Below are 14,120 nucleotides of genomic sequence, written 5' to 3' on the forward strand. Positions count from 1 at the left end.
ATGGTGATTAAAATAAGCTTTTCATATATGTTTTTTCCAGGTGTTTTCTAAAATTGTCAGTCATTTGGAATGACACTGGATGGACAGATGACAAATCAAGGTGTCTCTCTGATATTTGGGGAACTCATAAAAGTTCTGATTCTCGTGGTGGCAGCGGTTAGTGGAACTGGGTACCACCCACCACCTCTCTCCTAGTTGATGAATGACTCAGAGGTGTCATTCAGTTGATGAATAATAGAGGTGAAGACTACTCTTACCACCAGCGTTATTTATACATCCCTCCTCTGCTACTTTGCCTTGTACCACCTGTTCCTCACTAATACCGAGGGGCTCCATACTTCCAACAAACTTTAGACTGAATCATATCTAGCAGCCTGAGTCTGGAGCTAATTTCCTTTTTTTCCCTTCCTCCCACATAAAGGCGGGTAGTGACTGAGAGGTGTGCAGGAAGTGCTGGGCAGAGAGATTGAGGAAGAAAGCTGAGGCTGGGAGGATGCAGAATGGAGAGCAACTGATTAGGCATTCTTGAGAATTATAAAAATCATGAAGAGATAAAATGAAGGAGAATAGTGATATGTGAGTAGGAGGAGAGGAATGTGGAGAGACACAATGTATGTGAGGAAGCTGAAGTAGGAAACTGGCAGAAGCAGGCAGGTGGGCTGAGTAGGATGGAGTCAAGAAGGAAGACAGCTGTATTAGGATACTGTCAGATTGAGCCATGAAGGGAGAGAACAGATGGTCATGTTTTCCCTTTATCAACTACAAGTGCTGTCTTTGCAAAGTCAGACTCATTCAAAATATTCTTGTATGGGCTGGAAGTACAACAAGGCATTGTTCTGAGAGCACAGAAAAAAGCGACACTGTGAAGCAACTGTAATTCCAGTAAATGACAGGCCAAATGTTGCTGGGTGTTTAATACATCTAGAAGCTGTTTACTCAGGAGTTATTGAATCATAGAGCCTAAGGATTCAATCCCCTTTTATGCTTTTCACATTGGCTAGAGTTAGGAAATATTTTAATTGACAATTATTTTCTGATTATATCAGTGAGGGAATGCTGTTGTATTAAAGATAACAATTTTGAGTTTTCATAGTAAACATATTTTAAATTACTTAAATCTGAAGGAGGTTAATGACCAACAGGAAGAACAAATGCTGTTTCTATAGAAATTAGCTTATGGGACCAGAGGATCTGTGTAGTAATGAGATGGGCTAGAGCAAAATGTTGGGAAATTATGTACCAAGAAAAGGGGAGTAAGCCCGAGACTTATAACCTGTTCATCAGGGAACTGAAATCTGTGATACTGGCTTCACAAAGTTGTCATCCATCTGATCTTTTGATAATGAGGGAGGGGAAACTCAGGTGAAAAAATAGATGGATAGTTTAGGAAAGGCAAGGACAGGACCAAATCCCTGGGATCATGCAGCTAAGAAGAGCGGAACAGAGGTGGAGCCATCTTGATGGTTCAGAACTGAATGGAGATTGGATCTGCATGGACCAGGGGATACAGTGGTTTGAAGCACCTGTGCTTTCTTGGGTAAACACTTCTAAAATATGAATAGGTTTTCAGGTGAGTTATGATTTTGGGAGCTTCAGGTTGCCCTGAGAAACATGACAATAGAACTCTACAGAAGGGTGACTTGCAATGAGCCTTCCTTAATGCATTAGGTGACCATTCTGGGCCAAACTTTGGAACCTACTCTGGAGGGACAGATGAAGATTTAGCATTCACCAGTCTCAGAGGATACAGTTCTTTCTATTGAGTGATGACTAGAAGGGAACATGACAGGAACTTCCAGGATGTTATGATATTTGGATCCTTATCTGGATGTTAGTTACCTGAGTGTTCATTTTAGAAAAATCCATCAAATTGCACATTTATGGGTACTTTTAAATATTTATTATACTTTAATACAAAGCTAAAAAATACCAATGTCTGAACCTCTCCTTACAATAAAATCAAAATCTGTGGAAATTTGGCTGAGTTCCTAATCTTTAAAAAGTATTCTAGCTGATTTGGGTAGGAAGCCAGAGTCAACATCCCTGAGAAAGAACTATACACACACGTGTACACTGTACACCTCTATCCTGCAAAAGTGAATCCTCTCCTTGCTTAATTGCCAGAAAGCAGAATATGGTATAGAGTTCTGTGCTGTATAATATGGTAGGCAAGACATTTGAAATTTGGCTGGTCTGGATTGAGATCAGTCAAAACAGACACTGGATTTTGAAGAATTGGAACAAAATAAAAAATGTGTCAATAATTTTTATATTGGTTATATACTGAACAGTCATATTTTGGATATATTGGGTTATTTTACTGCTTTCTTTCCATTTTTTTAATATGGCTACTGGCAAATGTAAAACTGCATGTTCAGCTCGTATTATTGTTCTATTGGGTAGCTCACATGTAGTTGAAAGAGCATGAGAATTGTCACCTGAGAAAATGGGCATAATTTTCAGTCCTGCTTTTGCAACACAAAACCTACATGGCCTTAGACAAGGCTCAAGGCTCTTAAGTTATCTCAGTCTTAGACTGCTCATTTATAAGGAAATAAATATATTCATATTTCAGAGTAACTGTGAGAAAGAGGTGATATAATAAAGCATCTGAAATATATTCAGAACACAATAGTTACTATTACACTGAGAAAAGTCTTCTACCCCCTTCCTATGGTGCAATATAAAAAGACATCTTTCTTTTATACTTGAACTGCATGTTGTGAGTGGAGACACAGGGTGTCTTTAAAAACTGAAGAGTGAATCAGGGCATGAGTAGGAGACAGTATGGATGAAGGACAGCAGCAGCTGCTTTGCCAGAAAGAACTCCATCTGTGCTTCATTGTATACACCTCTGCTGCTTCTCATTTACCCTCTGACATCACTTCGGCTTTTCCAGCTACCAGATTATTAACCTTTGAATGAGTCCTATGTCTACTTTCATCTCTAGCCGTTAGCTTACCTTCAAAAATGTAACTCTCACTTTCAGAATTCTTTCATTTCTGTGTTAGGCTCCTCACCACAAGCCTTATTCTGTGGCTCAGGGTCCTTGTATGTGGGACATGCCTTGATGTTTACACTTTTCTCTCTGAGTGTTCTGGGAGCTGGCCTGCCAGCCACTTTTGAACTATTTCAGGCACACCCTCGAATCCTCACTGACTTTCATCAGCTTTGAGGGCTTCCAGGTCCTTCTCCATAGTCTCATATTTCTTCTCCACCTAGTCTAGTGTCTCTCCTCAGACTTAGCATCCACACACTGTGCTCTGGTTAATAGGGATTATTTTTAAATTATATGATCCTGTTTTCCTATCTGTGTACCTTAGTTTATGTCAGTTTTTCTACACAGAATGCCTAATTATTTTTTCTTCAGTGAAATACATATTCCTATAGATAATTTCAGTGATTCCTTCATAATATATCCTGTCATGTGCAGTTTCTTTCACAGATCTGTATAGGATGTTCCATGTTCATTTGTTACTATTTAGCAGTTTCAGACATTTATCATAGATATGTATGTGCTTCTGTTACAATTTCTATTAAATGATTATCCTTTAATAAATTTTTGGGTCCCCTGTGGCCTCCTTTTTGTATAGAGCCTAATTCAAAAAAGTTTCATCTGAAACCTAGAAATAATTGAAAAGAATTTCCAATGTTTACTTATATACCTTTAGGATATTAAAGAAGATCTAATTCAGAACCTATAAAAGGCCCTTTTCTCTCCTTCCCAGTTGTGTTTCATTCTGTGTTTTCATTTAAATGTCTTACTTGCCAAACCTCTGAAGCTTATTTTAAAACCCATTTCACTGCTTTAAAAATCTTCCTTGTAATTCTTTATTCTAAATTACGCATGTCTACTTAAACATGTTAATGTTAAACAACTTTTAAAAAATCTGTTTCGATCATTACCTGGTTTGTTCTCAACAAGGAAACTTCTAGAGTTGTTTATCTAAGAATCTTCTTTTTCCTCTTATCACTCTAACTTGCATATCTATTCTCCCAATTCTGTGTTGCAAAAGGCCTAGGAATCAGCTGAGAAAAAACCTAAATTCTCATTAAATAGTAGAATTGAATAATATGTTCTTAAAAGGAAAATGGAGGAAGACTTGAAATACTGGTAGAAAAACTATGGTCCCCATTATTATTTCAGTTTTTATTGGTCTATTGGATTCTGTGTTCTTTTAAAAATTTCACTCTTATTGGACCTAATAAAAAAAGACTTAAACTTAGTAAATGCTCAAATTTTATTTCCTAGACAAATTTGATGATTTGTTGAATTGTATTTAGGACCATCTGAGAAGGCAGAATCAGTTTAAGTTGTCATTCTTTAGCTATAGCTATTTTTTTTTTTACACTTAAAACTTCATGGTTATATATTGGCTTGTGAATTTCAAAGAGGATGTGGGATAAAGAAAATCTCAGAAATTCAACAGGACAGTCATAATAGTCACACCATCCTACTCAAGCAATGTGTAAAATGAATCATGGCAGCCAAAGTTTAAACATTTTCTATTAGTAGTAACCTACATCATCACCTTTGTCAATCTTTTTCTTAGTTTCAGAGTCCAAAGTTCACAGTACTTCTTTAGTCTTGTTAGATCTCCAAAGTTAATTTTATTACCAGTGTTTTTTTAAAAGATAACATTATTCAGGAAAAAGTCTTTAAGGTTCTATACATGTATATCAGTGAGCTTTCTTTCTTGAATATATAAAAATGTGTTTCTTAATCCCTTTCTACTATTGTTTCCCCTTTTTTTCTGTGAATTTCTGACACTGAGGTTTATTATATTGTTGTTAGAACTCTCATTTCTTTAGGCTGTTTGAGTGCATTTCTGTAAGGCATATTCTCAGAAACTCCAGTGAACTTTTGTTCAAGGCCTGTAAGATCCTTCCTGGAGATCTTCCTCTCTGAACAAAGTACTGCTTAGGCCAAGAGAGTAAGATATAACCCCCTTTTGGCTCATCTTAATTCCAGCAAACTGAAGATAATTCCTGCCACAAAATTCCCAGAAATACCTTTACCAAAAACATTATTTAGCTGGATGGCTTACCTTAATTTGCCCATCTAGTTATGTGTTGTCCTACTGGTCATCTCATTTATTTATGTCTTATCAAATCTTTGTGTGTGTGTGTGTGTGTGTGTGTGTGTGTGTGTAAATGCAGCACACCAGTTTGTGATACAAATTTTAAAAGTTACTCTTGTATAAACTAAAAAAAAAGGTGACAGGAATTAAGTTTTTATCCTCTGCAATGCAATATTCTTGAGACTTCACTATTTTCAACCATCAATTTTTTTCTCTGAATTGCATTTTCCCTAGTTGATCTGTGTAGATTCTGTCTCTTAACTTCATTATGTATGAGCTTCAAGAGGGCAGATATTATTTATTTACAAACATCTGCTTATGTTTTTACTGATTAGCAGTAACCTACATAGATAAATATAGATAAACAATAAGGATACAAAGATGAATAAAAGGGGGTTGATGCCCTCAAAAAGCTCACACTTGAGGTGGAGAGATATGCATGCAAACAAACAGCTATGATATAGAGATCCATTTGCGGATAAATTGTTAGAGAGCAAGGAGTATACAGCAGCTGATTTCCTAGGGTAGCACTTGGGAATGGAGATGGGTCAGAAAGACTCTACCAAAAAGGATGAAATGAGGCTTAGTATGAAAGGACCAATGAGACTTTGCCCACAAGCATGAAGCACATTTTAGGAACAGGATACAAGCAACACAGAGCAAGAAGTTATACACAAATATGTTGTGGTACTTATACTGTAAAATTTTGAAGGATTTTTTAATTAGGAGAGATACATGATCAAAATCATGTATCAGAGCAATACATCTGGTGGCAAGATGGCTAGAAAGAGTGCTGGATGAGGCAGGTCATGCTGAGCAGGTCTTTGCATTGTAATAGGTAAGTAAGGATTTAAAGGGTTGGAGTGCACATAAAAAGAAGTGAGCAGTTTCAATAGTGAAGAATTAGAATTGATTGACCAAAAAACCAACAAACACACAAATCAGGGGAAGAGGTAAGAGCTAAAAGGGCTCCAAGAATTTTGATTTAAGGTCAGTGGAAAATCAGTGCTACCGTGATCTGAAATCTGCAGCATATGAGGAAAAGCGGGTTTGAAAATGGGATCATGCACTGGATGTAATATTAGAACACTGAATTTTAAGATTCTTTGAGCAATCCATGTTCAACTGTCCAATAGGTCAGGTAATGAGGAGTGACTCCTGGGCTAGAGATCAAGATATGAAATTCACCATAGGAATGTAGTTGCTGATGTGGGAATGGAGGAAGTCATCTGGAGAGAGAGATTAGAGAAGAAGAATGAGAATGGGAACCCAGGGAGCCACGAAATTTAGTGGGGAGGTAGACAAGGAGGACCCAGTCTTAGATGAGTGAGGAAGTGTCAGAGAGAAAACAGCAAGAAATCACTAAATAAAAACACCTGGAAGAAAAAGCAAGGCAAATGAAGCATTTCAAAAACATTCCATGGTGAACCAGATTAAATGTCATTGAGTAAGCTAATAAAATATACAAAAATGATCCACTCTATTTGGAGTAGATATATTTGTTTAGGTATAATTCAGAGAAGTAGAGCAAGACTGGGATTTTACACACATATGGCTGCTGTTGAGAGAAACAAGTGATATCATTAACATGTATCCAAGAGTAGAATGGAACATAGAACTTTACAACATCACAAGATAATCTTGTTCATCTATGAATGTCTAGGCTCTGTTGGTGGCCAGATATGTGACAACCACTCCTATAAAGTAATGAGCACTATAGGATTTGAGCACATAGCAAGCAAACATTATGGGGAGATTGTGGTCATAGAGTAAGGACATATCCATACATTATGGAAGTTCTATCCTAGAGAGAAAGCTGACTTTTTCTTGATATATGTCGATTCTATATAGTTGAAAAAGACTTTATTATGCAGTGATACCCTATCATACTATTATCAACTGAAAATATAAAAACGTTAAGTTTTATTTTAGGTTAATCTAAGTCCTCTGAATCATCATCATCTGTTAATTTCCACATTGGTTAGAAATTCAATGACAATGACAGAGATGATGAGCTACTAAAGATGTCATTGATAATGAGAAAAATTTTACTGAAAGCCAAATTGCAAAAGAATAAGAAATAAGGAGGAGAAGAAGCATGAAAATAAGGAGTATACATTACTATTTTGAGAATCATAAGTAATGAAGCAAACAGGAAATTGAAAACTTGAGCACATTTGTGAAAAAGGGTAAAGTCAGTAAAGAAAAAGGGATAATTAATAGACATCCTGTTAGAGGCAGAATAAAATTGTTTAAAAACATCAAATGAAGGAATAAATCTTAGCCAGAAAGTGGGACGATTCCTCTGTGCCCAGGGATATGAAAAGAGAGAGCTGTGCAGCACTTATGTCTAGACTGAGGTTGCAAACAATGAATAAGCATTGTTTTAACTTTTTACAGTCATCCAGAAGACAAGTAAAGAGAAGCGAGATGGCCTAATTGATTTTGATGGGGCAGAGATGATAGAAAGGCAAGAAAATGTGGAATCTGAGGAGCATCTAGGAGAAGGATGAACAATGGAGTCCAGACCAGCAGGAAGGTTGCTGAGGAAGCATCCATGTTAACCCAATCAGAAAGATGTGGTGCAAATTAGAAAGTTAATAGGTTATAGTCATATAATTTTGCTAATTTTGACTTTAGTATTAAAGATGAAAAAGATCCCGAATCCCCACACTTGAATTAGACAGACACAAGAAATATACACTGAGTAGCAACACTAGAGGTTCTACAACTTATTTCACTGGCTAGTATTTTGTTGGTCCCAAATCCCTATGGGCGTTTTATCCTTGTGAGCTGAGTAAGATGAACTTAAATCTTTACATCTCCTTTGCTCTTTGGACTGAAGAACTTGCCTGGATTCAGGTTGAGTGCTGTTTGATGCCTACTTTCTCCCGAGCTCCACCTTGGTCTCTGTTTGGTCATTACTGCCTGTGTTTGACAAAAATAAAATGATGGAAAGAGAGAAACACTAAGATAAAAGAAGAGCTCTCTTTGCTTCTTTACCCTAAAATATTACCCTTAATGCAGTAAAACCATGGGTGTCTGTGAGGATTGCATTTTGTTCCTGACTCATTTCAAAGCCTTGCGGTGGAGTGGGCAGGGTGGGTATATCAGGAATCCTTGAACTTCTAGATCACTGATTCTAAAGTGGTGGGGGTTAGGTGGGTGGAAGAAAGGTATCAGAGTCATGTAGAAAGTTATTTTAAGAGAAAGAGTGTTTGTGTATGAATGTATCCATGTGGGGGGTGGGTAGAGGGTGGGTGCTGTAAAAACTTTCCAAGAATTCTAATAAACACCTGTCTTTCTCCTGACTGAAAGTCATCTCCCTACAGATGAGCAAGTAAGAACCATAGGCATGGTATTGGGGGTTAAGATCTAGGAGGTGGGATGGTTCTGGCAGATGACAAAGACCAGGAAGTGGACTACTCGAGTGGAATGGAGTTGAAAATGATTAGAATAAAGACCAGGAAAGAGTGAAGCTGGAGTCCTGGGTTTGTCCACTGCAAGATTACTGAGGTATAGAATTTCTCCTTTATCACCTGCAGCACTCTCTAGCACCAAATACATAGTGTGAATTCAATAAATACTCTTAATAGACTGTGTACATTTCAGAAAAATGTGTTACTTTTAATTACCAATTATGTGAGCATGCAACATTGCTAAATACAAAAGTCATACAAGCTCACAAATGACTTCAGAGACTGCCACTCTTGTAATTAAAGAACAATTTAGGGTCTATTAAGACATCATGAATTATAGATCCTTTCCTATTTTCACTTGATGACTACACATTTTCTCCCTACTACTACTGCTACTACAGGTTTCACTTAGAAGCTTTGCTGCCTGGCAGTTACATTTCTTTATCCATTATTGTTTCCCTGAAGAGAAATAGCAGTATCATTCATCTTCTAAAATGGTGCATTGCCACTGTATCTAAGTAAGACTCAAGTATAGGGCATTTACCATTGACTGTTCTGGCAGTATTATCTAAGAATCAAATTTCAATGTCTGTTATTTATTGGAAAAATATTTCTATGAATTTATGATAACAATATGTTGGCATAGGATGATTACAATTGATAAAAGGTAAATTTAACAATTTCATGCTTGTTGCAAATAAGTCAAAAAGCCAAAGTCCCCATGTTTGTTGGTAATTAAACAAAATGAGTAGCATGAAATATAAAAAATATGAATCATGCTATTTTTACAGACCACATGCCAGAAAAATAACTTCTGGGAAACACACCCCCCAAATAAGACATAATTGAATTTCTTTTTTTAAAAAAAGATATACTTTGTGTGACCTACTCATATCTGTGTTATTACCCATCCAGGGAGCTTTGAGAAAGGCAATTTCTCCTTCTGGGATTCAGTTTCCTTCTGTAAAATATGGCGGCTGAAGAAGTTCATCTCTAAAAGTTCCCTGAGAGCTCTGCAGTTGGCTCTAATTTTATGACATGTGCACTGGAAAGCTCATTGTTGACAAACGTGGGTACTAATCCTAAATTCATCACTTACCAGCTCTTTAAGCTTCTAAAGGTTATATTTTATTGAGTGCTTATATTTTAATCTGTGAAACTGGATAAAAATACCACTCTAATAGAATTGTTTGAGGATCAAATGGGAGAAGACGAGCTGCAAAGCCATTAGCATAGGAATAGTTGGTTAATAGGCATCCAATGCCTATTACCAAACCCAAGGCCTTGGTTTCCTACCCTTTCCTTCGCTCTTTAAAAATTCAGATCCATGTGTATTCTTGACTTGCAAATAAAGGAAACTAAAATAAAATTTGAAAGATACCATGAATAAGCAAAATGTATAGGATGTGCACATTTTGGAAAAATAATTTGTATCTCCCTAGCTTGGGAATACCTTTGGTTTTGAATATAGCAGACAAAGCAGTAGTAAGAAGTCAAACTAAATCCAAAGCTCCATATGACTTTGCAATTTAGCACTATTTATATATTTAAAGACAAGCATGGCACCACATGCATTAATAATAGTATATCACATAGGAATATAAACTCTCCACATACACTCAGCACTGGTTCTAAACTTTTCAAAATCACATAAAATCAGTTTGGAATTTCACAACCTTAAGAAAGAAGAGAAGTTTAAATTCACAAGAAACTTATTAAAATATTAAATGAAGATACTGAAAACTGACTGTAGGGGTTCGATGGTTTAAACAGTTTACCAGGGATTGCCTAAAGTAACCCTAGGAACCTCTTTTCTCACTTGTGAGTCTATTAATAGGTGATGTGTTTGAATTTTACTGGGCATTTTGGCCCCTGATGGATTAGACAGAAGGAAGCATTCCAAAATCTTTCCTCTTTCTGCTCTCGGAAAGGCTCACATTATTAACTTTTTTTCTAGTAATATCTGACTGAGTACTAAATGCAACCCATGCCCTTATTCCAGTCAGTTGAAATGTTCTGTAGAAGGAGATGTGAGCAGACTTACCTTTTATCCTGTATGTAATTACATAGTAGGGCTGAGTTTCTGGCACAACCACACAAATTACCTATTGAAATGCTGCTCTAACTACTTCATGTGGAATGGTATCTAAGCCCTCAAGGACAGCTAAGTGGGCTTGTTACTGTAAAGGGACTCCCATTGTCTGCTATTTGTCCAGTAATTCATGAACCACTGGCATATTACTGGTTCCTTATTTATTACCACTGACAAATGATTTCATAATACTGACCAGAGGGATTACACAGCTCACAAAAACTTTCCATATAAGAAGCACGATGTTAAAACACAGCAGAGGCCATCAAACACAGTATTAATGAGAATTTTGTTAGCTTCTAATGATAATCATTATTGTATCAGAATGCAATTCACACTAATTATTAGTAAAAGTTTACAAACATTAAAAAGTGCATAATAACATTTGGATCTGAGAGGGCTGAAAAAAGACATGAAAACACAACACCAGGGCTTTACTTTTGTGATTGGTGTCCACATGATTGCAAGGAGATTACTTTCTCCACCTTATTCAGCTTAGTGAAGATAAGTTGTCCTCCAAATTTAAATAGTATCATACAGCATTGTGAGAAATTTGATTCCATAGAACAAATTATTTCCAGTCCTTAGTATGATCTTGGCTTTTCTTTTCTACCTTTCCAATTGTCCAAAATTCTCATAAATTAAAATATATATATATATATATATATATATATATATATATATAAGGTGGGAGAAGTTCTCCACTTGAGAATAAAACAAACTTGATAGATTGAATACCAGTCTGTGCAGACACCAAACAGACTGAATTCAGGTGATATTCACATTAATGGATATTTTCAAATGTCTGTATAATAAAGCAATGGAGTCTTGATGAATCTGTTAGACTTAAACAACTCATCAACATATAATGAGCAAGGGGAAAGACTGTGTTTTAAAAAAGGGTGTTCTATCCTGTGTACACCACCACAGTATGGAAAACTAAAATAAAAAGACAGCCCTTTTAAAAATGAGTGGTATAAAAATTCACAGTAATGCACATCATTTTGTTTTTCATAAGCAATCAGAGAAGGGGGCAGTGCTGAGCATCTATATTGTACAATACAAAACAGTGTAAATAACACAGCAGTAACACACAGATACATAATGCTAAAAACAGTGCTTTCTGGATCTTTCTTTTACTGGGTGAACACTTGAGCCAGAGATATTTAAACTCTGGGGTTCAATCAACCCTTCGCAATTAGACACAATTAAATCCTCTGACATTGTGAGGGGCCAGATGCTACAGGAAGAATCATCATCTAGGTCGGTGCTACTCTCTATAAGCATTTCGTCACATGATCAAGTGAAAGGATCCATACAAAAATGACGCCCAAACACAAGCCACATGATTTCAACCATTGCTAATGACAGAGGTAGGGAAAAGTCTGCCTGCAGCCACAGCCTCTGCCCTCATTTTTAACATGATAATGAGCAGGTTCCTGCAATGCAGCACAGCCATTTTCTTTTTCCTCTTTTCACTCATGGAAACAAATGCATTCCAGACACTCCTGGAGATTTGAGACATTGTCAGGTGTGGTCGAGGGTCAAAGTGGGGTGTTAGCTTTCAGATTTTGCTGCTTCTCCCTGGGCTTCCCCACTTTGTTCTGTAGAACTTCGTTGCGCATCTTCTTCACCTTCTGCAAAAGAAAAACAAAAACGGAATACAGGCAAAATAAAAATGATTGCTTTTATTTCCAACTCTCAGTATGTCATATTGGTAACTTCAGAAATACTAAAGAGATCCGAAACCCTTGAAGGGAAAAGTATATTTTCTTGGTAGTCAGTTCGCCACTGGAGTTTTCAAGGACTGATCAATTCTGTGAACTTGGGACAGCATGGCTCAAAAACAGAATAACATTCAAATGTTCAGAGTAGTTAGTGATCAGCTAAGCTTCGGATAAATAGCTCAGAAATCTCATGACCAGGTCATGTCACTTAGATATAGTTTCACAGGCTGCAGAAATCAGAAATGTCTTTAAGTAGAAATCAGAAGTGAGAGCATGTTTACGTTTTTATGCCTGATTGTCTTATTTGAAGAAATATTTTAAAACTGTATTTTCTCTTTTTTATAGCACTTGATGATAACCCAGCTAATTTCTCAGAGGTTCTATTAGTTCAAAGTAAAAGCAATAGTGGAAAATGAAAGGACACTATGTCAGCTGGCCAGTCCCTTGTCAAATAGTTATAATGGCCTCTGGTCTGCCCTTAGAGAACATGTGCACAATTCTAATAAAACCAGCCTCATAACTGCACCCTCAGTAGCAATCTTAGCCAGTGGTATAGCAAACATTTCAATGCTTTCACTCCATATTAGGTCACATTATATAAGTACAAGCTGTTGGCAATTTCAGACTCAAAGATTCAAATATCTGCATGAGATATTTGGTTATCAGGCAGCCAATATGACTTGGTGGACAAAATGTTTTCAGGTGTTGCAATAATATAAACGAATCAATATTTGCTAAGGGTTTGTTATCATAATTCAAATAAAGGCAGGTAAGTGGGCTGCTCTATTCTTTGGACCATAATGTTATAAGGCAGTTTCTCCTCTACTCTTAGCAAGTACACACGAAGCACCCCACCGTACTCCAACAACATTAAATCTTTAGGAAAATTAAAATCAATTCTTCTACATAAAAATATTTTCTTGTAAAGCAGTACCAAGGGTATGACCAGACATTATATGTCATTTTCATGCACTATTTTATTATGAGAGGCTCCCATGATGCACAGATGGCCTGGTTCTGAGATGTGTAAATTAGCATGCAATAAGAACTTGATAAACAGGAGAAGCTTTTGGTAACCAAAGAAATGAAGTCAAATTAGGGCATCTCTAAGACAGTAGAATATTTCAGGATGAAAGTGATTGTATAAATACAAGATGAGGAACTTGACTCCCATGGGGCTTGGGACCTTCTAGGTGTCTGGGGACACTTCTCAGGGCTTAGCATTATGCTGCAAACATAGAGACTGTTGCTAAACAGATGCTTATTAACAAATAAAAGTAAACATGAAGCAACAATATTGTTGAGTATAAACTAAAATGAAGCTGAAACATTTATGAATTAGAAAGGAAATTCTTCACAATTCTTAGTGACATTGAATTTGTCATTATATATTTGTCTTTTTTTATATTTTAGATCTTCATGTTATGCAGTTATTAGTTTTTGTACTTAGAATAAACAAAGTTATTGCTTTGTATACTGTTCCTGGTTTTGGACTTCATAATTTTAAGAGAAACAGCAAATGTTGCAAGAGCCTAGTGAATTGCAATTAGCATGCAAAAATATTTAGAAAAGAAGACATTTGGAAGTATAAAGATAATTTAAATTAATTATAATATAATGAATATAAAATTATTTTATTTACATTTATTAATATAAAATTTCAATTTATTATTTAAGTAATTTATAATAATTTAATATGTTTTCAGGAAAATAAAATGGTCTTAGGACTAACAATTCTCAACTTCAGGAAAAATAGAAAAAGAAGAAATTAAATTACACTATGAATAAAAATGTCCTAATA

At 36.1% G+C, this 14,120-nt stretch overlaps 1 protein-coding gene across 4 annotated transcripts in view; it reads right to left on the bottom strand.

Moving 5' to 3' along the window:
* Positions 1-8,683: 8,683 nt before the first annotated feature.
* LOC105483553 (cAMP-dependent protein kinase inhibitor alpha) overlaps positions 8,684-14,120 on the bottom strand; it is an 89,939-nt gene continuing 84,502 nt past the window's right edge. For 2 of the 4 annotated variants that reach the window (XM_011744434.2, XM_071068072.1), the window contains one exon: positions 8,684-12,229. In XM_011744434.2, coding sequence (XP_011742736.1) covers positions 12,150-12,229 — 80 coding nt within the window. In that variant the 3' untranslated portion in view covers positions 8,684-12,149. The remainder of the gene's footprint in view (positions 12,230-14,120) is intronic. The other 2 variants (XM_011744433.2, XM_011744432.2) reach the window with 1 other exon arrangement.

The sequence above is a fragment of the Macaca nemestrina genome, chromosome 8 (assembly GCF_043159975.1).
Source record: "Macaca nemestrina isolate mMacNem1 chromosome 8, mMacNem.hap1, whole genome shotgun sequence".
In the NCBI taxonomy this organism is placed as follows: domain Eukaryota; kingdom Metazoa; phylum Chordata; class Mammalia; order Primates; family Cercopithecidae; genus Macaca; species Macaca nemestrina.